Below are 26,106 nucleotides of genomic sequence, written 5' to 3'. Positions count from 1 at the left end.
ACTGGAGTTTGTCATGTCTTTGCTGGTGGGTCTCAGCGTGGGTACTGGAGTTGGTGAGTCTCAGCGTGGGTACTGGAGTTGGTGAGTCTCAGCGTGGGTACTGGAGACATCTCTGACAACGGTCTTGAGTATTTAAAACTGATCTTTGTATTTAAGTGTGCAGAGACTCTCTTTCTTCAGTTCCTGAGTTTTTTCAGGAATCCTGGTTGGATGATTCCCAGTTAAGCGATACCTTACTAATTTCAGGAATCCTGGTTGGATGATTCCCAGTTAAGCAATACCTTACTAATTTCAGGAATCCTGGTTGGATGATTCCCAGTTCAGCGATACCTTACTAATTTCAGGAATCCTGGTTGGATGATTCCCAGTTCAGCGATACCTTACTAATTTCAGGAATCCTGGTTGGATGATTCCCAGTTAAGCGATACCTTACTAATTTCCGGAATCATCCGACTGGGATTCCTGGGAAAACATGAGAAGTTTCCGGAAAGTTTAGCCGTCCTAGCTCGGTCTCCACTTTGATTCCTTTCTGGTGCCCTTTCCACTAAAGAACTTCCCTCATCCATGTTTTCCGTCTCTTTTAGAATTTCAGCAACAACTTCCAGACGGCCAAAGACGCGCTGAGTGTGGCCACGGCCCAGGCAGCAGAGAAGGCGGCCTCCAGCATCAGGGACTTTGCCCAGAAGAGCTTCCGTCTCTCCATGGACATCAGGCTGAAGGCCCCTCTCATCATCATCCCTCAGTCCTCCACCTCACACAATGCACTGGAGGTTGACCTGGGGCTCATCACCGTGGGCAACAGCTTCTCTCTACTTGCTGTGGAGGGATGTCCACTTCCTGCTGTCATTGACCACATGGACGTACAGCTCACACAGCTCAAATTGTCCAGGTCAGTGCATTCTGTTTAACACAGTCATCTTTTGCTTCATCAGTGCAGAAAGCAAGGGTGTAATGTCTGGTCCCAGATCAGAAAGCAAGGGTTTAATGCCTGGTCCCAGATCAGAAAGCAAGGGTTTAATGTCTGGTCCCAGATCAGAAAGCAAGGGTTTAATGCCTGGTCCCAGATCAGAAAGCAAGGGTTTAATGCCTGGTCCCAGATCAGAAAGCAAGGGTTTAATGCCTGGTCCCAGATCAGAAAGCAAGGGTTTAATGCCTGGTCCCAGATCAGAAAGCAAGGGTTTAATGCCTGGTCCCAGATCAGAAAGCAAGCGTTTAATGCCTGGTCCCAGATCAGAAAGCAAGGGTTTAATGCCTGGTCCCAGATCAGAAAGCAAGGGTTTAATGCCTGGTCCCAGATCAGAAAGCAAGCGTTTAATGCCTGGTCCCAGATCAGAAAGCAAGCGTTTAATTCCTGGTCCCAGATCTGAAAGCAAGGGCTAAATGCCTGGTCCCAGATCAGAAAGCAAGGGTTTAATGCATGGTCCCAGATCAGAAAGCAAGGGTGTAATGTCTGGTCCCAGATCAGAAAGCAAGGGTTTAATGCCTGGTCCCAGATCAGAAAGCAAGGGTTTAATGCCTGGTCCCAGATCAGAAAGCAAGGGCTTAATGCCTGGTCCCAGATCAGAAAGCAAGGGTTTAATGCCTGCTCCCAGATCTGAATGAATGCTATCCAACTCCTCTGACTACCCTTAGTCCTCTCATAACGTCGACCCGGCACAACCTGACGAGGCCTGGCCAACCCTCAGAACCTGGTTCCCTCTCTAGGTTTCATCCTAGCTTACCTGCCTTTTCTAGGGAGTTTTTCCTAGCCACCGTTCCTCTACATCGGCATTGCTTTCTGTGGTTTCTGTATCAGCACAACTGCTGTTGTAAAAAGAGCTTCGTAAATAAATACATTTGATTCATTTGATTTGAGTTGTAAGACTTTGTTCTCAGAGAAACTGCTTGGTTCAATCGTGGTCTTACTGAATAGGCTCGGGCGCTATACTGTATATATCATATCATATATAATTCAGCGTGGAGCCCATAAAGCTCAGGGGGTTGCATTCTACGCCTCTGCTTATAAGTTAACTATCTATCTCAGGTCTCCAGCTATACATTTGGGGTTTGTAACTTCCTAGCTAAGTGGCTAGATGGCAAGAACTAGCTTGGTTGGTTGAAGCAGGAATAATCAGTCCCCTCCTGGATCAATATCCCTGCTGCCTTCATGGCCTGCTGCCTACATGGCCTGCTGCCTACATGGCCTGCTGGCTACATGGCCTGCTGCCTACATGGCCTGCTGGCTACATGGCCTGCTGGCTACAGTAGATGGCCTGCTGGCTACAGTAGATGGCCTGCTGGCTACATCCCTGGGTTGGTACAGGAATGGTATGAAAGTCTGGATACCACCCTAATACTGTATACTGTAGCTAAATAAACAAGTTGTCTAACTATCCTTGTCTATAATTTAGCTTTCTCTCATTAGGATTTACATGGAAAAAGACTCTCAGCCCAGTACTGAGCTGCTGGAGCCTGTCAACCTGCTCCTAACAGTGAAGAGGAACCTGGCTGCAGCATGGTACCAGAAGATGGCCGCCGTAGAGGTAGAGGGAGACCTCAAGCCCATGAAGGTAGGACCTAACAGGAACCATGGAGGTAGAGGGAGACCATGAAGGTAGGACCTAACAGGAACCATAGAGGTAGAGGGAGACCATGAAGGTAGGACCTAACAGGAACCATAGAGGTAGATAGAGACCATGAAGGTAGGACCTAACAGGAACCATAGAGGTACAGGGAGACCATGAAGGTAGGAGCTAACAGGAACCATAGAGGTAGACAGAGACCTACAGACTATGAAGGTAGAAGCTAACAGGAACCATAGAGGTAGACAGAGACCATGAAGGTAGGAGTTAACAGGAACCATAGAGGTAGACAGAGACCATGAAGGTAGGAGATAACAGGAACCATAGAGGTAGACAGAGACCATGAAGGTTAGGAGCTAACAGGAACCATAGAGGTAGATAGAGACCATGAAGGTAGGAGCTAACAGGAACCACCATAGAGGTAGATAGAGACCCACAGCCCATGAAGGTAGGAGATAACAGGAACCATAGAGTTAGACGGAGACCATGAAGGTAGGAGCTAACAGGAACCATAGAGGTAGATAGAGACCCACAGCCCATGAAGGTAGGAGATAACAGTAACTACAATCATGTCTTTCCCTCGAAAGGAGTGGTTAGATAAAGATCTGTTTTGATACCATGATGTTTGTATTGTAGCAGAGAAGCTGATTGAAGTTATCTTCACTCGCGTAGTAATGTCACCCTCTCTGATACCTGAAATTCCTTCAAGCTATAATAGCTGAGCTTTCATGATTTAGTCATATTGATGGTTGACCTCTGGTGGAAGAATGGTATTGGTAAGTTGTAGCTAAATTAAATTTGTGCAATGTCATCACCTTCCTTCAGACTTGAAGTAGCTTTGTCCCTTATTAAACCATAACAGCCGAGCATTGATGATTTAGTCACACTAACTAACTTCTGACTTCTGCTTGCAGCCTGGTTTGGAATGTAAGGTACATGCTACAGTCCTCTAGGGTTTGACAGTAAGATAATCAAGGCCGGTAGTCTAGCGGTTAAGAGCGTTGGGTCAGTAACCGAAAGGTCGCTGGTTCAAACATGACGATGTGCTCTTGAGCAAGGCGCTTAACCCTAATTGCTCCTGTAAGTTGCTCTGGATAAGTGTGTCTGCTAAATGACTTAAATTGTAAAATTGTCAGCGAATTAGCATTAGCAAATGCAACATTAGCATTAGCAAAGGCAACATTAGCTTTACCTATAGCAACATTAGCATTAGCTTTACCTATAGCAACATTAGCATTAGCTTTACCTATAGCAACATTAACAGTAGGCCTAACAAAGTTGATTTATAGTTTAACTAATGCCCTGCTTCACAAAAAAAAAATATATAAAAAATAATACATTTGTTTTTTAAATTATTAATTTGATTCAAATGAATTGATTCTTTTAGACCATTATTTTTGATGAAACGAACGGTTCACTTCGCCGTTGTAGTAGTTGTGATTCGGTTCAATCCACTGTCGATTGAATCATGTGAATCAAAATAATAATTTGTGAATTGCGAACATTAATTTTAAGGGGGAAAAAAAGATTAGCTGTAGCCTTCCTTTTGTTGTTATGTGGCAAAATGCGTTTTGTAGATACTTCAAGTTGATTTAGGCATTCAATTTATGGGACATTGCAACGTAATAGATGCTAGTCAGGTAAGATAAATATGACTAAACTAGAAGAAGTACATTTCCTGAAGAAAATGTGTGCTTGCTTCAGCTGTCTAAAAAGGTCTGTATGCTAGTGAGAGCAACATTAGCATTAGCATTAGCTACAGCTCCATCCTATACGTCTCCTGTCTGTCCTCGAGTTATTTTGATGCTCCTCTAGTTATCAGCAGCATTAGCATTAGCTACAGCTCCATCCTATACGTCTCCTGTCTGTCCTCGAGTTATTTTGAGGCTCCTCTAGTTATCAGCAGCATTAGCATTAGCATTAGCTACAGCTCCATCCTATACGTTACCTCTATACCTATAGAGTTATTTTGAGGCTCCTCTAGTTTTCAGCTAGTGGGAGACGTGTTAAATATAGAATTCAAGCTGAAGCAGTTGGTTATAGTCAGAACAGGTCTGATTACTTTAGTGGGCTGCTATATATATATATATATATATATATATATATATATATATATATATATATATATATATATATATATATATATATATATATATATATATATATATATATTTCAGCTAGCACATCAATTATAAAAAACAAAACAAAACATGGCTGAACTGTGTCTTTAACTGTGCTCTCCAGCTCCTGACACCAATTAGGCGGGTACCCTGATCAGGACTCAAACTATGGTTCCTATGACTGTCATTCCAAAACCATTATACCAAATGACTAAAATGTTGTGCTGATGTCACTAGGTGTTGTAAAAAAAGATTGTTTAATATTTTAACAAGGGGTTCTAGTGAATATTTTTTAAAATATATTTTTAATTTTATCTGCTCGCTCACCTCACTTTTCAAAATCCGTTAAACAGTAAATCAACTTTGTATTTCCTTATGCCGTGTTCAACAAACATTGCCGCGATTTCGTCTGTCAATGGTGAGAATCGTTCTTGCGTTCCTTCCGATCTCCGACCAAGTGAACGCTTCAAGTCATTCCTCCGAATTAGCAAGATGTTCCTCCGATCACGCCGACATGATGTGAACGCGGAAATGGCTACAGAATTATTGGCTTTAGCAACATTAGCATTAGCTACGGCTCCATCCGATATGTCTCCTGTCTGTCCTCAAGTTAATTTGGGCTCTACTTATCAGCTGCATTAACATTAGCATTAGCTACAGCTACGTCCTCTCTGTTCTTGTCTCTTCAGGTTAACTAGTATTAGTGACATTAGCATTAGCAACCATTAGCTACAGCTACATCCTCTCTGTGCTTGTGTCTCTTCAGGTGAACTAGTATTAGTGACATTAGCAACCATTAGCATTAGCTACAGCTACATCCTCTCTGTGCTTGTGTCTCTTCAGGTGAACTAGTATTAGTGACATTAGCATTAGCAACCATTAGCTCCAGCTACATATCCTCTCTGTCGTCTGTTCTCCCCAGGTTGCCCTGAGTCAGGACGACCTAACAGTTCTGTTGAGGATCCTGATGGAGAACATTGGAGAAGCCAGCTGTCTGCAGCCAGACCAACACACCAGCCCCGACACGACAGCCCTGACACACAAGACCACGCTGATGCTGAAAACAGACTACCCCAAAGGTCAGAGGTCATGTGTGTAATGTTATCGACTTGAGTCCCGAGCCTGCTAATTCTTCTGACCACCTTTCTGTTCTGTCGTCGTCCTTCAGACGGTGTAGAGAACACGGTTGAACTTCCAGAACAACAGGTAGAAGAGGAACCCCTGGAAACCATGACGTTTATCTTCAACATAGAGTCCCTGGGACTGGTCCTGTACAGCAATGACCCTAAACAGGTACGTACGTATCTATAGGTGATGTAGCCCAGTCTCACTAAACAGGTACATATCTATAGGTGATGTAGCCCAGTCTCAGTTGTAATGTATTCTCTGGAGGAACGGGGGGGAATTGGGCCTTTACAGCGCTTGGCGTCAGTTAATGACAGTCATTTACTCTTAATGTCCTCTCTGCTCTCCAAGCCCTGGATAATTACACAAAGCCATGCTTAGGGGGAAGAGTTTGAACATCTACCAAACACCAGTCATTACTGTCCAAAATGACTCTCTGGTAATGACCTTGTAATGACTCTGTGGTAATGACCTTGTAATGACTCTGTGGTAATGACCTTGTAATGACTCTGTGGTAATGACTCTGTGGTAATGACCTTGTAATGACTCTGTGGTAATGACTCTGTGGTAATGACTCTGTGGTAATGACTCTGTGGTAATGACTCTGTGGTAATGACTCTGTGGTAATGACTCCGTGGTAATGACTCTGTGGTAATGACTCTGTGGTAATGACTCTGTGGTAATGACTCTGTGGTAATGACCTGGTAATGACTCTGTGGTAATGACTAAGTAGTTCCCCCAGTGGTCTGCTGATTGGTTAATGGACAGATTGTATGTCTTTGTTTCCCCATTTCCAAGGTATCGGCTGTGTCTCAACACCAGGAGAGGCTGTGTCTGGGCGAGTTGACCTTTCACCTGATGAAGGCTTCAGGGAAGATGTTTAATAACGGCTCCATGGAGGTCTCTACCATCCTCACAGCCTGCACCCTGGACGACATGAGGACAGGGGTACAGAGAGTTACCTCACGGTGAGTCTCGCCCCCGCCAGACGTCACACCATGTTGGGAGAGTCACGGCTGGGGTGGAGACTACCTCAGGTTAAACTACTGAATTATACTGCTGGGTTGTGTTCTGGACAGTACCAGTCGGTCTCAATACTACTCGGTTGTGTTCTGGACAGTACCAGTCGGGTCGGTCTCAATACTACTGGGTTGTGTTCTGTACAGTACCAGTCGGTCTCAATACTACTGGGTTGTGTTCTGGACAGTACCAGTCAGTCTCAATACTACTGGGTTGTGTTCTGGACAGTACCAGTCGGGTCGGTCTCAATACTACTGGGTTGTGTTCTGGACAGTACCAGTCAGTCTCAATACTACTGGGTTGAGTTCTGGACAGTACCAGTCAGTCTCAATACTACTGGGTTGTGTTCTGGACAGTACCAGTCGGGTCGGTCTCAATACTACTGGGTTGTGTTCTGGACAGTACCAGTCAGTCTCAATACTACTGGGTTGAGTTCTGGACAGTACCAGTCGGGTCAGTCTCAATGTATCGGTTGTTGTATTGACTGATTGTGATACAGTGCCTTGCGAAAGTATTCGGCCCCCTTGAACTTTGCGACCTTTTGCCACATTTCAGGCTTCAAACATAAAGATATAAAACTGTATTTTTTGTGAAGAATCAACAACAAGTGGGACACAATCATGAAGTGGAACGACATTTATTGGATATTTCAAACTTTTTTAACAAATCAAAAACTGAAAAATTGGGCGTGCAAAATTATTCAGCCCCTTTACTTTCAGTGCAGCAAACTCTCTCCAGAAGTTCAGTGAGGATCTCTGAATGATCCAATGTTGACCTAAATGACTAATGATGATAAATACAATCCACCTGTGTGTAATCAAGTCTCCGTATAAATGCACCTGCACTGTGATAGTCTCAGAGGTCCGTTAAAAGCGCAGAGAGCATCATGAAGAACAAGGAACACACCAGGCAGGTCCGAGATACTGTTGTGAAGAAGTTTAAAGCCGGATTTGGATACAAAAATATTTCCCAAGCTTTAAACATCCCAAGGAGCACTGTGCAAGCGACAATATTGAAATGGAAGGAGTATCAGACCACTGCAAATCTACCAAGACCTGGCCGTCCCTCTAAACTTTCAGCTCATACAAGGAGAAGACTGATCAGAGATGCAGCCAAGAGGCCCATGATCACTCTGGATGAACTGCAGAGATCTACAGCTGAGGTGGGAGACTCTGTCCATAGGACAACAATCAGTCGTATATTGCACAAATCTGGCCTTTATGGAAGAGTGGCAAGAAGAAAGCCATTTCTTAAAGATATCCATAAAAAGTGTTGTTTAAAGTTTGCCACAAGCCACCTGGGAGACACACCAAACATGTGGAAGAAGGTGCTCTGGTCAGATGAAACCAAAATTGAACTTTTTGGCAACAATGCAAAACGTTATGTTTGGCGTAAAAGCAACACAGCTCATCACCCTGAACACACCATCCCCACTGTCAAACATGGTGGTGGCAGAATCATGGTTTGGGCCTGCTTTTCTTCAGCAGGGACAGGGAAGATGGTTAAAATTGATGGGAAGATGGATGGAGCCAAATAAAGGACCATTCTGGAAGAAAACCTGATGGAGTCTGCAAAAGACCTGAGACTGGGACGGAGATTTGTCTTCCAACAAGACAATGATCCAAAACATAAAGCAAAATCTACAATGGAATGGTTCAAAAATAAACATATCCAGGTGTTAGAATGGCCAAGTCAAAGTCCAGACCTGAATCCAATCGAGAATCTGTGGAAAGAACTGAAAACTGCTGTTCACAAATGCTCTCCATCCAACCTCACTGAGCTCGAGCTGTTTTGCAAGGAGGAATGGGAAAAAATGTCAGTCTCTCGATGTGCAAAACTGATAGAGACATACCCCAAGCGACTTACAGCTGTAATCGCAGCAAAAGGTGGCGCTACAAAGTATTAACTTAAGGGGGCTGAATAATTTTGCACGCCCAATTTTTCAGTTTTTGATTTGTTAAAAAAGTTTGAAATATCCAATAAATGTCGTTCCACTTCATGTTTGTGTCCCACTTGTTGTTGATTCTTCACAAAAAAATACAGTTTTATATCTTTATGTTTGAAGCCTGAAATGTGGCAAAAGGTCGCAAAGTTCAAGGGGGCCGAATACTTTCGCAAGGCACTGTATGTAACCTCACAAACCTATATACTACTGGGTTGTGTTCTGTACCAATCGGGTCGGGCTCAATACTACTGGGTTGTGTTCTGTACCAGTCGGGTCGGTCTCAATACTACTGTGTTATGTTCTGGACAGTACCAGTCGGGTCGGTCTCAATACTACTGGGTTGTGTTCTGTACAGTACCAGTCGGTCTCAATACTACTGGGTTGTGTTCTGTACAGTACTAGTCAGTCTCAATACTACTGGGTTGTGTTCTGTACAGTACTAGTCAGTCTCAATACTACTGGGTTGTGTTCTGGACAGTACCAGTCGGGTCAGTCTCAATACTACTGGGTTGTGTTCTGGACAGTACTAGTCAGTCTCAATACTACTGGGTTGAGTTCTGGACAGTACCAGTCGGGTCAGTCTCAATGTATCGATTGTTGAATTGATTGATTGTGATATGTAACCTCACATTTGCCCAAACCCCTCAGGATGCTGGGTAAGCGTGACGAGGCGAGCGAGGAAGACATGATAGACGTGGCGTTCACGCAGAGCGCCGGCGAGCGCCAGGTGGTGGCGGTGGTACAGAAGCTCTATCTGTGCGCCAGCGTGGACTTTCTCATGGCCGTGGCAGACTTCTTCATCCAGGCCCTGCCCCAGAGCTCTGCCCAGGACGTGCCCACTAACACCAAGCTAGCCCTGCCAGGCCTGGCCAAGACCTCCCAGCTACCCCTCAAACAGCTGGCCGAGCTTCGGGATAGAGCCAACACTGACCCCAGAACAGGTAAGGGGAGAGAGAGAGAGAGGGTGGGGGAGATAAATGACAACCAGAAAACTATACAGCCGTTCAATGCCCCATAGGATTTCCTTTTGGTGTGGAGTGATGGTATTGTGATGGCTACAGTGTTTTGGTGTGGAGTGATGGTATTGTGATGGCTACAGTGTTTTGGTGTGGAGTGATGGTATTGTGATGGCTACAGTGTTTTGGTATGGAGTGATGGTATTGTATAGTGATGGCTACAGTGTTTTGGTGTGGAGTGATGGTATTGTGATGGCTACAGTGTTTTGGTGTGGAGTGATGACTACAGTGTTTTGGTGTGGAGTGATGGTATTGTGATGGCTGCAGTGTTTTGGTGTGGAGTGATGACTACAGTGTTTTGGTGTGGAGTGATGGTATTGTGATGGCTACAGTGTTTTGGTGTGGAGTGATGGTATTGTATACTAATAGCTACAGTGTTTTGGTATGGAGTGATGGTATTGTATAGTGATGGCTACAGTGTTTTGGTGTGGAGTGATGGTATTGTGATGGCTACAGTGTTTTGGTGTGGAGTGATGACTACAGTGTTTTGGTGTGGACTGATGGTATTGTATAGTGATAGCTACAGTGTTTTGGTGTGGAGTGATGGTATAGTGATGGCTACAGTGTTTTGGTGTGGAGTGATGGTATTGTGATGGCTGCAGTGTTTTGGTGTGGAGTGATGAATACAGTGTTTTGGTGTGGAGTGATGGTATTGTATAGTGATGGCTACAGTGTTTTGGTGTGGAGTGATGACTACAGTGTTTTGGTGTGGAGTGATGGTATTGTGATGGCTGCAGTGTTTTGGTGTGGAGTGATGACTACAGTGTTTTGGTGTGGAGTGATGGTATTGTGATGGCTACAGTGTTTTGGTGTGGAGTGATGGTATTGTATACTGATAGCTACAGTGTTTTGGTGTGGAGTGATGGTATTGTGATGGCTACAGTGTTTTGGTGTGGAGTGATGACTACAGTGTTTTGGTGTGGAGTGATGGTATTGTATAGTGATAGCTACAGTGTTTTGGTGTGGAGTGATGGTATAGTGATGGCTACAGTGTTTTGGTGTGGAGTGATGGTATTGTGATGGCTACAGTGTTTTGGTGTGGAGTGATGACTACAGTGTTTTGGTGTGGAGTGATGGTATAGTGATGGCTTCAGTGTTTTGGTGTAGAGTGATGGTATTGTAATGTGATGGCTACAATGTTTTGGTGTGGAGTGATGGTATAGTGATGGCTACAGTGTTTTGGTGTGGAGTGATGGTATTGTAATGTGATGGCTACAGTGTTTTGGTGTGGAGTGATGGTATTGTGATGGCTACAGTGTTTTGGTGTGGAGTGATGACTACAGTGTTTTGGTGTGGAGTGATGGTATTGTATAGTGATAGCTACAGTGTTTTGGTGTGGAGTGATGGTATAGTGATGGCTACAGTGTTTTGGTGTGGAGTGATGGTATTGTGATGGCTACAGTGTTTTGGTGTGGAGTGATGACTACAGTGTTTTGGTGTGGAGTGATGGTATAGTGATGGCTTCAGTGTTTTGGTGTGGAGTGATGGTATTGTGATGACTACAGTGTTTTGGTGTGGAGTGATGGTATAGTGATGGCTTCAGTGTTTTGGTGTAGAGTGATGGTATTGTAATGTGATGGCTACAATGTTTTGGTGTGGAGTGATGGTATAGTGATGGCTACAGTGTTTTGGTGTGGAGTGATGGTTTTGTAATGTGATGGCTACAGTGTTTTGGTGTGGAGTGATGGTATTGTGATGGCTACAGTGTTTTGGTGTGGAGTGATGGTATTGTGATGGCTACAGTGTTTTGGTGTGGAGTGATGGTATAGTGATGGCTACAGTGTTTTGGTGTGGAGTGATGGTATTGTGATGGCTACAGTGTTTTGGTGTGGAGTGATGGTATTGTGATGGCTACAGTGTTTTGGTGTGGAGTGATGGTATTGTGATGGCTACAGTGTTTTGGTGTGGAGTGATGGTATTGTGATGGCTACAGTGTTTTGGTGTGGAGTGATGGTATTGTGATGGCTACAGTGTTTTGGTGTGGAGTGATGGTATTGTGATGGCTACAGTGTTTTGGTGTGGAGTGATGGTATTGTAATGTGATGGCTACAGTGTTTTGGTGTGGAGTGATGGTATTGTAATGTGATGGCTACAGTGTTTTGGTGTGGAGTGATGGTATTGTGATGGCTACAGTGTTTTGGTGTGGAGTGATGGTATTGTGATGGCTACAGTGTTTTGGTGTGGAGTGATGGTATTGTGATGGCTACAGTGTTTTGGTGTGGAGTGATGGTATTGTGATGGCTACAGTGTTTTGGCGTAGAGTGATGGTATTGTATTGTACATTGTGTTGTCTTTATCTTTTCTATATTCTTGGTTCAGTTTCATACCTGACAGATTGTGTGTATCCTCTCCCTCTTATCTCTACCCTCCATACCCAATATTAGGATATGTTTGGTGGTGTGGTGATGTTCCTCCCCTCCTCTCTACCCTCCATACCCAAAATTAGGATATATTTGGTGGTGTGGTGATGTTCCTCCCCTCCTCTCTACCCTCCATACCCAATATTAGGATATATTTGGTGGTGGGGTGATGTTCCTCCCCTCCTCTCTACCCTCCATACCCAATATTAGGATATATTTGGTGGTGGGGTGATGTTCCTCCCCTCCTCTCTACCCTCCATACCCAATATTAGGATATGTTTGGTGGTGGGGTGATGTTCCTCCCCTCCTCTCTACCCTCCATACCCAATATTAGGATATGTTTGGTGGTGGGGTGATGTTCCTCCCCTCCTCTCTACCCTCCATACCCAATATTAGGATATGTTTGGTGGTGAGGTGACGTTCCTCCCCTCCTCTCTCCCCCAGGCTCCAGTCCCAGGACCAAGCTGCGTGCAGTCATACTAGACCCAGAGGTGGTGTTTGTGGCTAACCTGATGAGAGCCGATGCGCCGGCCCTGGTTGCCTCCTTCCAATGTGACTTCAGTCTGATGCTAGAGCCTGGGGGAGGGCCCCCTGGGGGAGGGCCCGGGGCCCCTGGGGGACAAAGCATGACGGCCAACCTCAGAGAGCTCAAAGTTCTGGCCTGTCCCTTCATCAGGACCAATGAGACCAAGGTGGTCACCACGGTGAGCATAAAATAGCTTTTAATAGACGTTTTTTTTTTGGAGACCCTCTACACTGCATCTAAATGTCACTACTGTAAAAGCATCAGCTGGGATATAAGCATGATTCAAAGATATTTCCTATTGCGTTTTTAAAACGTTTTCTTTGAAATTATATTCGAATTGAATCCAACTCCCTAAATGCTTCTTTCTCATTGGTCTTCAGGTGCTACGTCCGTGTTCTGTCTTCCTGGAAACCAAAACCCACCCCAACCAACCCCTTACCGGCTGTGTGACTGTGGAGGAAGTCTTTATCAAAGTAGGTTGCATCCCTTCTTTGTCAGGTTTAGTTTGGTAAAAAAATGTTATGGCAGAGTGTACCAATGTGCTCTGAGTAGGAGGTCTTCACGGGTCCAATGGACCTGGGGCTTTCCCATCCCCGGACTTCATTAGCATAAATAATAAACGTTTATGTATAATGGACTAATAGCTGCCATAGCTAGGTTATTTATCATCAAATATGATAACGTAATACTTGGCATGGACTGCATCAAACCAGGACGAGAAGTTAACGTTAGCTTAGCTAGGCTAACTGAGGCGGCATCAAACCAGGACGAGAAGTTAACGTTAGCTTAGCTAGGCGGCGTCAAACCAGGACGAGAAGTTAACGTTAGCTTAGCTAGGCTAACTGAGGCGGCATCGAACCAGGACGAGAAGTTAACGTTAGCTTAGCTAGGCTAACTGAGGCGGCATCAAACCAGGACGAGAAGTTAATGTTAGCTAGGCTAACTGAGGCGGCATCAAACCAGGACGAGAAGTTAACGTTAGCTAGGCTAACTGAGGCGGCGTCAAACCAGGACGAGAAGTTAACGTTAGCTAGGCTAACTGAGGCGGCATCAAACCAGGACGAGAAGTTAACGTTAGCTAGGCTAACTGAGGCGGCATCAAACCAGGACGAGAAGTTAACGTGGGTCGCTGTAGCCTACCTGTTGACTCTGGGTCGCTGAGAGACCCGTGATATATACCCGAGACCCGTGACATTATTTTGAGTTCTGGATCCGGGCCCTCTCAGGTATTCGGGTACAGGTGGATCCATGAAGACCTCTAGCTCTGAGTGCTCGGGAGTGAGAAATGGTTTGAATTATTGAACCGCCTCGTGCACTGAGAGGCTACTTCTGAACATAGACGTCAATCAAGATCGTCATTGCGATCGATATTTTCAATTGATCGTCACACATAAGAATCCCGCTGACTTCCCCCGTATGAATAAAGTAGAAAAGAAATACCTGACACGCTCTTCCCTTCCCTCTCTCAGATCTCCCCTGTCATCCTGAACACAGTGATGACCATCACGGCAGCCATGACGGCCAAACCCAAAGACGAGGCAGCAGAGGAGGAGAAGACTGAGGTCCGCAACCTGTGGTCCACCATGAACATCTACACCTGCAACTACTGGTTCCTGGGAGTGGACTCTGCCAGCGAGGTACAGATACTACGGTTGGGGTTCAATTCCATTTCAATGCCAGTCAATTCGGGAAGTACACTGAGAAAAATCGGAATAGGAATTTAGTTTACTTTCTGAATTGACCTGGAATTTAAATTGAATACCTCTTTAATATGTTCTATTGAGGTCTAGAACCTTCTGTCTCTATACAAGAACCTTCTGTCTCTATACAAGAACCTTCTGTCTCTATACAAGAACCTTCTGTCTCTATACAAGAACCTTCTGTCTCTATACAAGAACCTTCTGTCCCTATACAATAACCGTCTGTCTCTATACAATAACCTTCTGTCTCTATACAATAACCGTCTGTCTCTATACAAGAACCTTCTGTCCCTATCTGTCTCTATACAATAACCTTCTGTCTCTATACAAGAGCCTTCTGTCTCTATACAAGAACCTTCTGTCTCTATACAATAACCTTCTGTCTCTGTACAAGAACCTTCTGTCTCTGTACAAGGACCTTCTGTCTCTGTACAAGAACCTTCTGTCTCTATACAATAACCTTCTGTCTCTATACAATAACCGTCTGTCTCTATACAAGAACCTTCTGTCCCTATCTGTCTCTATACAATAACCTTCTGTCTCTATACAAGAGCCTTCTGTCTCTATACAAGAACCTTCTGTCTCTATACAAGGACCTTCTGTCTCTGTACAAGAACCTTCTGTCTCTGTACAAGGACCTTCTGTCTCTGTACAAGAACCTTCTGTCTCTATACAAGAACCTTCTGTCTCTGTACAAGAACCTTCTGTCTCTGTACAAGAACCTTCTGTCTCTGTACAAGAACCTTCTGTCTCTATACAATAACCTTCTGTCTCTGTACAAGAACCTTCTGTCTCTGCACAAGAACCTTCTGTCTCTATACAAGAACCTTCTGTCTCTGTACAAGAACCTTCTGTCTCTATACAAGAACCTTCTGTCTCTATACAAGAACCTTCTGTCTCTATACAATAACCTTCTGTCTCTATACAAGAACCTTCTGTCTCTGTACAATAACCTTCTGTCTCTGTACAATAACCTTCTGTCTCTATACAAGAACCTTCTGTCCCTATCTGGCTCTATACAAGGACCTTCTGTCCCTATCTGTCTCTATACAAGAACCTTCTGTCTCTATACAAGGACCTTCTGTCTCTGTACAAGAACCTTCTGTCTCTATACAAGAACCTTCTGTCTCTATACAAGAACCTTCTGTCTCTATACAAGAACCTTCTGTCTCTGTACAAGAACCTTCTGTCTCTGTACAATAACCTTCTGTCTCTATACAAGAACCTTCTGTCTCTATACAAGAACCTTCTGTCTCTATACAATAACCTTCTGTCTCTGTACAAGAACCTTCTGTCTCTGTACAAGAACCTTCTGTCTCTGTACAAGAACCTTCTGTCTCTATACAAGAACCTTCTGTCTCTATACAAGAACCTTCTGTCTCTATACAAGAACCTTCTGTCTCTATACAATAACCTTCTGTCTCTGTACAAGAACCTTCTGTCTCTGTACAAGAACCTTCTGTCTCTATACAAGAACCTTCTGTCTCTGTACAAGAACCTTCTGTCTCTATACAAGAACCTTCTGTCTCTATACAAGAACCTTCTGTCTCTATACAAGAACCTTCTGTCTCTATACAAGAACCTTCTGTCTCTGTACAATAACCTTCTGTCTCTATGCAAGAACCTTCTGTCCCTATCTGTCTCTATACAAGAACCTTCTGTCTCTATACAAGAACCTTCTGTCTCTATACAAGAACCTTCTGTCTCTATACAAGAACCTTCTGTCTCTATACAATAACCTTCTGTCTCTGTACAAGAACCTTCTGTCTCTGTACAAGAACCTTCTGTCTCTATACAAGAACCTTCTGTCTCTGTACAAGAACCTTCTGTCTCTATACAAGAACCTTCTGTCTCTATACAAGAACCTTCTGTCTCTGTACAAGAACCTTCTGTCTCTGTACAATAACCTTCTCTCTCTATACAAGGACCTTCTGTCCCTATCTGTCTCTATACAAGAACCTTCTGTCTATATACAAGAACCTTCTGTCTCTATACAAGAACCTTCTGTCTCTATACAAGAACCTTCTGTCTCTGTACAAGAACCTTCTGTCTCTATACAAGAACCGTCTGTCCCTATAGGATGTATAGACCTTCTGTCCTCCCAGGAACATTTGGGCTCTCCGTTTACCTTCACTCTGCACCTTTGTTGTTGTATTCTCTTACCTACAAATGACATTAAACCTTAACATGACTTTCCCATCCAGGTGACGGAGAGTTTCAGTGACCAGGACGGACGTAACTTTGGGGAGAGTTTCAAGGTGGATGTGAAGGTTATTCAGGTGACCATGGAGTCTGGTCTGGGCCACAGGACGGTCCCCCTGCTGCTGGCTGAGAGCTCTCTGTCTGGGACGGCCAAGAACTGGTCCTCCCTCCTCTACCTCTGCTCTGACATGACCCTGGAGGTGAGGACTGGAGCTTTTTACACTACTCTCAAGTATCGTCCTAACGGACGTCCTCTTCCTGTACGTACAGGAGCTTGTCATGTGTTTTCTTGTAGGAAGTCAGTAGGAGGACAAACAGCTGTTCTTTAGTCTTTGTGAATTACCTACTGATGTAGGGATACTTGTTACCTTTGGCATTCATGTGTGCATTGGGCTCCGGTGTGGCTCAGCGGTCTAAAGGAGCTGCATCTCAGTGCAAGAGGGGGGCCCGTAGGGCGTCGTCCGGGTTTGGCCCGGGGTAGGCCCGCCATTGTAAATAACAATTTGTTCTTAACTGACTTGCCTAGTTAAATAAAGGTAAAATAAAAAATAAACCTTTTGACTACCTGTGTTCTTTGAATTTCGTCATCAATAAAATGTGTTGATTGAAATTGATATGGATGCCGATTTTGACACTGTGACTATGTTGACTGTCAACAGGTGAACTACTTCAATGAGACCCATGCTGTCTGGGAACCGCTGATAGAGAGAGTGGAGGACGGCAAACGCAGGTGGAACCTCAAGCTAGAGGTACGCTGAATAACCCTAACCAACCTCGTAGTGGAACCTCAACCTAGAGGTATGCTGAGTAACCCTAACCAACCTCGTAGTGGAACCTCAACCTAGAGGTACGCTGAATAACCCTAACCAACCTCGTAGTGGAACCTCAACCTAGAGGTACGCTGAGTAACCCTAACCAACCTCGTAGTGGAACCTCAACCAAGAGGTACGCTGAATAACCCTAACCAACCTCGTAGTGGAACCTCAACCAAGAGGTACGCTGAGTAACCCTAACCAACCTCGTAGTGGAACCTCAACCTAGAGGTACGCTGAGTAACCCTAACCAACCTCGTAGTGGAACCTCAACCTAGAGGTATGCTGAGTAACCCTAACCAACCTCGTAGTGGAACCTCAACCTAGAGGTACGCTGAATAACCCTAACCAACCTCGTAGTGGAACCTCAACCTAGAGGTACGCTGAGTAACCCTAACCAACCTCGTAGTGGAACCTCAACCTAGAGGTATGCTGAGTAACCCTAACCAACCTCGTAGTGGAACCTCAACCAAGAGGTACGCTGAATAACCCTAACCAACCTCGTAGTGGAACCTCAACCAAGAGGTACGCTGAATAACCCTAACCAACCTCGTAGTGGAACCTCAACCTAGAGGTATGCTGAGTAACCCTAACCAACCTCGTAGTGGAACCTCAATCTAGAGGTACGCTGAGTAACCCTAACCAACCTCGTAGTGGAACCTCAACCTAGAGGTACGCTGAGGAACCCTAACCAACCTCGTAGTGGAACCTCAACCTAGAGGTACGCTGAGGAACCCTAACCAACCTCGTAGTGGAACCTCAACCTAGAGGTACGCTGTGGAACCTCAACCTAGAGGTACGCTGTGGAACCTCAACCTAGAGTTACGCTGAGTAACCCTAACTAACCTCGTAGTGGAACCTCAACCTAGAGGTACGCTGAGGAACCCTAACCAACCTCGTAGTGGAACCTCAACCTAGAGGTACGCTGAGGAACCCTAACCAACCTCATAGTGGAACCTCAACCTAGAGGTACGCTGAGGAACCCTAACCAACCTCGTAGTGGAACCTCAACCTAGAGGTACGCTGAGTAACCCTAACCAGCCTCGTTTGGAACCTCAACCTAGAGGTACGCTGACTAACCCTAACCAGCCTCGTAGTGGAACCTCAACCTAGAGGTACGCTGAGTAACCCTAACCAGCCTCGTAGTGGAACCTCAACCTAGAGGTACGCTGAGTAACCCTAACCAACCTCGTAGTGGAACCTCAACCTAGAGGTACGCTGAGTAACCCTAACCAACCTCGTAGTGGAACCTCAACCTAGAGGTACGCTGAGGAACCCTAACCAACCTCATAGTGGAACCTCAACCTAGAGGTACGCTGAGGAACCCTAACCAACCTCGTAGTGGAACCTCAACCTAGAGGTACGCTGAGTAACCCTAACCAGCCTCGTTTGGAACCTCAACCTAGAGGTACGCTGACTAACCCTAACCAGCCTCGTAGTGGAACCTCAACCTAGAGGTACGCTGAGTAACCCTAACCAGCCTCGTAGTGGAACCTCAACCTAGAGGTACGCTGAGTAACCCTAACCAACCTCGTAGTGGAACCTCAACCTAGAGGTACGCTGAATAACCCTAACCAACCTCATAGTGGAACCTCAACCTAGAGGTACGCTGAGTAGCCCTAACCAACTTCGTAGTGGAACCTCAACCTAGAGGTATGCTGAGTAACCCTAACCAACCTCGTAGTGGAACCTCAAGCTATATAAACATGATTACGCTGTAGATTAGCAAAACTCTGAAACACAACACGTTTGTATTTCATTCAACGACCTCGTATGGATGGATCGATAGACCTATAGATTGGTATCTCTCTTAATTCAGTATTCAGTGTTTGTGTTCACCGTGTCGTCCTCCTCCACCCTGCAGATGAAGAACAACCCCGTGCAGGATAAGAGCCCTGTTCCCGGGGATGACTTCGTGGTTCTCCCCGAGCCACGCACCGCCATCAACATCTGTTCCAAAGACACCATGAACATTACCGTCTCTAAGTGCTGCCTCAATGTGTTAACCAACCTGGCCAAGGTAGAGACACACACACACACACACACACACACACACACACACACACACACACACACACACCAACACACATACACACCAACACACACACACCAACACACACCAACACACACACACACATACATACCAACACACACACACCAACACACACACCGACACACGACAGAAAACACTCTCCGTATAATTCGGTTCTGATGGCCAGCTACTGATTTTTTCCCCACAGTTCTTCCTATGAACGTCTGACCCGTTTCTCCAGCCCTAGTTAAAGCCATTCCTAGACTAAACATCAATATCATTGGTCCTGTTTTTAACCCAGGACTAGATTCATCTAGGTCCCACAAACCAACCTAAAAAATGTTGAACATTTCAGCACGTTTATTCACAGTACGTTCTGTCATTTCTGCTCAGGCATTCTCTGAGGGCACAGCCTCTACCTTTGACCACAGTCTGAAGGAGAAGGCCCCCTTCACCATCCGTAATGCGCTGGGCATCCCTCTCACCGTGCAGCACAGTGCCAACCTGCGGGTGGTGGCCTCCCCCGGGCAGGGCAAGCTCCACGAGGTGGGGGTAGGGCAGAGCGTGGACCTGGAGTACTCTGGGTCGGGAACCTCGACACGGGGCAAACTGTCTGCTTTGCAACGTCAGGAGAGCTGCCTCTTCAACCTCAGCATCGGTCAGTAGACTACTGTATATTTATTTATACGTTTATTTATTTACCTTTATTTAACGAGGCAAGTCAGTTAAGAACAAATTCTTATTTTAAATGACGACCTAGGAACAGTGGGTTAACTGGTCTAGGAACAGTGGGTTAACTGGTCTAGGAACAGTGGGGTTAACTGGTCTAGGAACAGTGGGTTAACTGGTCTAGGAACAGTGGGTTAACTGGTCTAGGAACAGTGGGTTAACTGGTCTAGGAACAGTGGGTTAACTGCCTGTTCAGGGGAAGAACGACAGATTTGAACTTGCAACCTTTCGGTTACTAGTCCAACACTCTAACCAGTAGGCTACCTGCTGGTTACTAGTCCAACACTCTAACCACTAGGCTACCTGCTGGTTACTAGTCCAACACTCTAACCACTAGGCTACCTGCTGGTTACTAGTCCAATGCTCTAACCACTAGGCTACCTGCTGGTTACTAGTCCAACACTATAACCACTAGGCTACCTGCTGGTTACTAGTCCAACACTCTAACCACTAGACTACCTGCTGGTTACTAGTCCAACGCTCTAACCACTAGGCTACCTGCTGGTTACTAGTCCAACGCTCTAACCACTAGGCTACCTGCTGGTTACTAGTCCAACGCTCTAACCACTAGGCTACCTGCTGGTTACTAGTCCAACGCTCTAACCACTAGACTTCCTGCTGGTTACTAGTCCAACGCTCTAACCACTAGACTACCTGCTGGTTACTAGTCCAACACTCTAACCACTAGGCTACCTGCTGGTTACTAGCCCAACACTCTAACCACTAGGCTATCTGTTGGTTACTAGTCCAACACTCTAACGACTAGTCTACCTGCTGGTTACTGACCCAACACTCTAACCACTAGGGTACCTGCTGGTTACTGGTCCAATGCTCTAACCACTAGGCTACCTGCTGGTTACTAGTCCAACACTCTAACCACTAGTCTACCTGCTGGTTACTAGTCCAACACTCTAACCACTACCTGCTACCTGCTGGTTACTGCTCCAACACTCTAACCACTACCTGCTACCTGCTGGTTACTGCTCCAACACTCTAACCAGTACCTGCTACCTGCTGGTTACTAGTCCAACACTCTAACCACTAGGCTACCTGATGGTTACTAGTCCAACGCTCTAACCACTAGGCTACCTGCTGGTTACTAGTCCAACACTCTAACCACTAGGCTACCTGCTGGTTACTAGCCCAACGCTCTAACCACTAGGCTACCTGCTGGTTACTAGTCCAACACTAACCACTAGGCTACCTGCTGGTTACTAGCCCAACGCTTTAACCACTAGGCTACCTGCTGGTTACTAGTCCAACACTAACCACTAGGCTACCTGCTGGTTACTAGTCCAACACTCTAACCACTAGACTACCTGCTGGTTACTAGTCCAACGCTCTAACCACTAGACTTCCTGCTGGTTACTAGTCCAACGCTCTAACCACTAGACTACCTGCTGGTTACTAGTCCAACACTCTAACCACTAGGCTACCTGCTGGTTACTAGCCCAACACTCTAACCACTAGGCTATCTGTTGGTTACTAGTCCAACACTCTAACCACTAGGCTACCTGCTGGTTACTAGTCCAACACTCTAACCACTAGGCTACCTGCTGGTTACTAGTCCAACACTCTAACCTCTAGGCTATCTGTTGGTTACTAGTCCAACACTCTAACCACTAGTCTACCTGCTGGTTACTGACCCAACACTCTAACCACTAGGGTACCTGCTGGTTACTGGTCCAATGCTCTAACCACTAGGCTACCTGCTGGTTACTAGTCCAACACTCTAACCACTAGTCTACCTGCTGGTTACTAGTCCAACACTCTAACCACTACCTGCTACCTGCTGGTTACTGCTCCAACACTCTAACCAGTACCTGCTACCTGCTGGTTACTAGTCCAACACTCTAACCACTAGGCTACCTGATGGTTACTAGTCCAACGCTCTAACCACTAGTCTACCTGCTGGTTACTAGTCCAACACTCTAACCACTAGGCTACCTGCTGGTTACTAGCCCAACGCTCTAACCACTAGGCTACCTGCTGGTTACTAGTCCAACACTAACCACTAGGCTACCTGCTGGTTACTAGTCCAACACTATAACCACTAGGCTACCTGCTGGTTACTAGTCCAACGCTCTAACCACTAGGCTACCTGCTGGTTACTAGTCCAACACTATAACCACTAGGCTACCTGCTGGTTACTAGCCCAACGCTTTAACCACTAGGCTACCTGCTGGTTACTAGTCCAACACTCTAACCACTAGGCTACCTGCTGGTTACTAGTCCAACGCTCTAACCACTAGGCTACCTGCTGGTTACTAGCCCAACACTCTAACCACTAGGCTACCTGCTGGTTACTAGTCCAACACTCTAACCACTACCTGCCACCTCCATATAGGGTAGTACTGTACATGTTGCTTGATGTGGTCTCTCCTGGTTCGGCTTCTTTTACATTCCAACAGAGTTTTCACGTCTCTGTTTCTAGTCCTGCACTAAAGGGTAGGGAATAGTTCCTTTTCCCTGTGTTTGAACGGGATTTGAACCGAACAGCTCGGCATGGGATTTTTAAAATGTTATTCCTCTGCCATTGGGTAATAAATAGTCAGTAGCTTGAACAATGTCCACTGGTCTGTCTCCTCCTCAGTTCCTACAGGTTACAGTGAGATCTCCAACATGGTGGTGGATCAGCCTGGCAGGAGGCTGTATAACGTGAGAGATCCTGTGCTGCAGGAGAACGTGTCTGTGTTGGTACAGATTGACGCCTCAGAAGGAAACAAGGTCATCACCGTCCGATCTCCGCTACAGGTCAGCAAATCACTATGGAGCTGTCCTCCATCACTCTCTCTATGGAGCTGTCCTCCATCACTCTCTCTATGGAGCTGTCCTCCATCACTCTCTCTATGGAGCTGTTCTCCATCACTCTCTCTATGGAGCTGTTCTCCATCACTCTCTCTATGGAGCTGTCCTCCATCACTCTCTCTATGGAGCTGTCCTCCATCACTCTCTATGTAGCTGTCCTCCATCACTCTCTATGGAGCTGTCCTCCATCACTCTCTCTATGGAGCTGTCCTCCATCACTCTCTCTATGGAGCTGTTCTCCATCACACTCTCTATGGAGCTGTCCTCCATCACTCTCTATGGAGCTGTCCTCCATCACTCTCTATGTAGCTGTCCTCCATCACTCTCTATGTAGCTGTCCTCCATCACTCTCTATGGAGCTGTCCTCCATCACTCTCTATGGAGCTGTCTTCTATCACTCTCTCTATGGAGCTGTCCTCCATCACTCTCTCTATGGAGCTGTCCTCCATCACTCTCTATGTAGCTGTCCTCCATCACGCTCTATGGAGCTGTCCTCCATCACTCTCTATGGAGCTGTCCTCCATCACTCTCTATGGAGCTGTCTTCTATCACTCTCTCTATGGAGCTGTCCTCCATCACTCTCTCTATGGAGCTGTCCTCCATCACTCTCTATGTAGCTGTCCTCCATCACGCTCTATGGAGCTGTCCTCCATCACTCTCTATGGAGCTGTCTTCTATCACTCTCTCTATGGAGCTGTCCTCCATCACTCTCTCTATGGAGCTGTCCTCCATCACTCTCTATGTAGCTGTCCTCCATCACGCTCTATGGAGCTGTCCTCCATCACTCTCTATGGAGCTGTCTTCTATCACTCTCTCTATGGAGCTGTCCTCCATCACTCTCTCTATGGAGCTGTCCTCCATCACTCTCTATGGAACTGTCTTCCATCACTCTATGGAGCTGTCCTCCATCACTCTCTCTATGGAACTGTCCTCCTGTAGGCTATAGACACTCAACAGCTTTCAGTAGAGAGTAACAAGTCTTGTGGACTAGCAACATGAACGCAGCTGATATTAAAATACATTTGATTTATTCAGCACTTTTCAATTACAGTAAAATCTGTGTTTTTGTTTCCATTGAGTCAAAAAAAAGGATGATGTCATCCTTAACTGACTGTTTTTCAACGTGGTTTTGTGTTTCAGATCCAGAACCATTTCTCAGTGCCGTTTACCATCCTGAAGTATTGTCCCACATCCAGAGGGATGGTTAATATAGGACTGGCAGAGCCCGAGAGAGAGTCTGATGTAGCCCTGGACTCGTACAGGTAATAACCATGTTGGTAGGACAGGTAATAACCATGTTGGTAGGACAGGTAATGACCATGTTGGTAGCCCTGGACTCCTACAGGTAATAACCATGTTGGTAGCCCTGGACTCCTACAGGTAATAACCATGTTGGTAGGACAGGTAATCACCATGTTGGTAGGACAGGTAATGACCATGTTGGTAGCCCTGGACTCATTCAGGTAATAACCATGTTGGTAGGACAGGTAATGACCATGTTGGTAGGACAGGTAATGACCATGTTGGTAGGACAGGTAATAACCATGTTGGTAGGACAGGTAATAACCATGTTGGTAGGACAGGTAATAACCATGTTGGTAGGACAGGTAATAACCATGTTGGTAGGACAGGTAATAACCATGTTGGTAGGACAGGTAATAAACATGTTGGTAGTATAGGTAATAACCATGTTGGTAGTATAGGTAATAACCGTGTTGGTAGGACAGGTAATAACCATGTTGGTAGACCTGGACTCCTACAGGTAATAACCATGTTGGTAGGACATGTAATAACCATGTTGGTAGGACAGGTAATAACCATGTTGGTAGCCCTGGACTCCTACAGGTAATAACCATGTTGGTAGGACAGGTAATAACCATGTTGGTAGCCCTGGACTCATACAGGTAATAACCGTGTTGGTAGGACAGGTAATAACCATGTTGGTAGCCCTGAACTCCTACAGGTAATAACCATGTTGGTAGGACTGGTAATAACCATGTTGGTAGGACTGGTAATAACCATGTTGATAGGACAGGTAATAACCATGTTGGTAGCCCTGTACTCATACAGGTAATAACCATGTTGGTAGGACAGGTAATAACCATGTTGGTAGGACTGGTAATAACCATGTTGGTAGGACTGGTAATAACCATGTTGGTAGCCCTGGACTCCTACAGGTAATAACCATGTTGGTAGGACAGGTAATGACCATGTTGGTAGGACAGGTAATAACCATGTTGGTAGCCCTGGACTCGTCAAAGGATTAACCATGTCGGTAGCCCTGGACTCGTACAGGGAATAACCATGTTGGTTTCACAGAGACCTTCACAGAGACCTTACACAGGGACCTTTTATACAGAGTGTAACACAGAGTGTACTTACCAGGGGCCATTTTGGTGCACGTTACACAACACTTCCTGTTTCTGTAAATGTGTTCTCAGTCAACCTATCACGTAAAATAAGGTTAATTAATTTTGATTCAGTTTCACCTGGTAAGACCACTTCTCCTGAACAGTAGGAGGAACTGTGTAGTTGTTGCTGTCCTCCTCAGACAGCACACATTTATGACACCAGGCACTCGTACTTGTGTCCACCAACGAGTGTTCTCGTAACTTCTCCGTGAATTGCCATAATTATATTTGCTACTTATCATCGTAGGAAGCGAGATACACTTTTACCGAGTGTTTGCACGTGTGAGCCGCACGTCGCAAATGTACTCGAAGGACAATTTTACATCATTATATTGGTTAATTATCGAATGAATGGACAGCTCTATTTCAACATAGCTTCTGAAAGGCCGGTGATCGCAGCGTACAGACAAAGGATACTATTTATGAGATGCTAATCATAAACAGGAAATTAAGAGGTTGATGTGTGATGAGCTGGGTAGCTTGGGAGATCCAGGTGTCCCCTTGCTCAATCTCAGTATCTGTTATCCGGCTCGAAGGACCACGTTCGAGAGAGTGGCACCATAAATATTCTAGTGCTTTCAGCAAGTATTTTAGTACTTTCTACGAGTATTCTAGTGCTTTAAATTAGTATTCTAGTGCTTTAAATGAGTATTTTAGTGCTTTAAATGAGTATTCTAGTGCTTTCTACGAGTATTCTAGTGCTTTCTACGAGTATTCTAGTGCTTTCTACGAGTATTCT

General features: G+C 45.4%; 1 protein-coding gene across 2 annotated transcripts in view; it reads left to right on the top strand.

The window, feature by feature from the left end:
- The window catches only part of LOC110526851 (vacuolar protein sorting-associated protein 13C), a 253,457-nt gene that overhangs the window by 172,431 nt on the left and 54,920 nt on the right, over positions 1–26,106 (top strand). For both annotated transcript variants that reach the window (XM_036963884.1, XM_036963883.1), the window contains 15 exons: positions 585–889; positions 2,405–2,549; positions 5,604–5,760; positions 5,850–5,974; positions 6,605–6,774; positions 9,420–9,712; positions 12,592–12,851; positions 13,054–13,146; positions 14,143–14,310; positions 16,578–16,775; positions 17,235–17,324; positions 19,252–19,407; positions 19,813–20,077; positions 22,742–22,902; positions 24,097–24,218. In XM_036963884.1, the coding sequence (XP_036819779.1) occupies positions 585–889; positions 2,405–2,549; positions 5,604–5,760; positions 5,850–5,974; positions 6,605–6,774; positions 9,420–9,712; positions 12,592–12,851; positions 13,054–13,146; positions 14,143–14,310; positions 16,578–16,775; positions 17,235–17,324; positions 19,252–19,407; positions 19,813–20,077; positions 22,742–22,902; positions 24,097–24,218 (2,708 nt within the window). The remainder of the gene's footprint in view (positions 1–584; positions 890–2,404; positions 2,550–5,603; positions 5,761–5,849; positions 5,975–6,604; positions 6,775–9,419; positions 9,713–12,591; positions 12,852–13,053; positions 13,147–14,142; positions 14,311–16,577; positions 16,776–17,234; positions 17,325–19,251; positions 19,408–19,812; positions 20,078–22,741; positions 22,903–24,096; positions 24,219–26,106) is intronic.

The sequence above is a fragment of the Oncorhynchus mykiss genome, chromosome 26 (assembly GCF_013265735.2).
Source record: "Oncorhynchus mykiss isolate Arlee chromosome 26, USDA_OmykA_1.1, whole genome shotgun sequence".
Taxonomy (NCBI): domain Eukaryota; kingdom Metazoa; phylum Chordata; class Actinopteri; order Salmoniformes; family Salmonidae; genus Oncorhynchus; species Oncorhynchus mykiss.
Note: the sequence above shows the minus strand (reverse complement) of the source record. Positions and strands in the feature narration are given on the sequence as shown.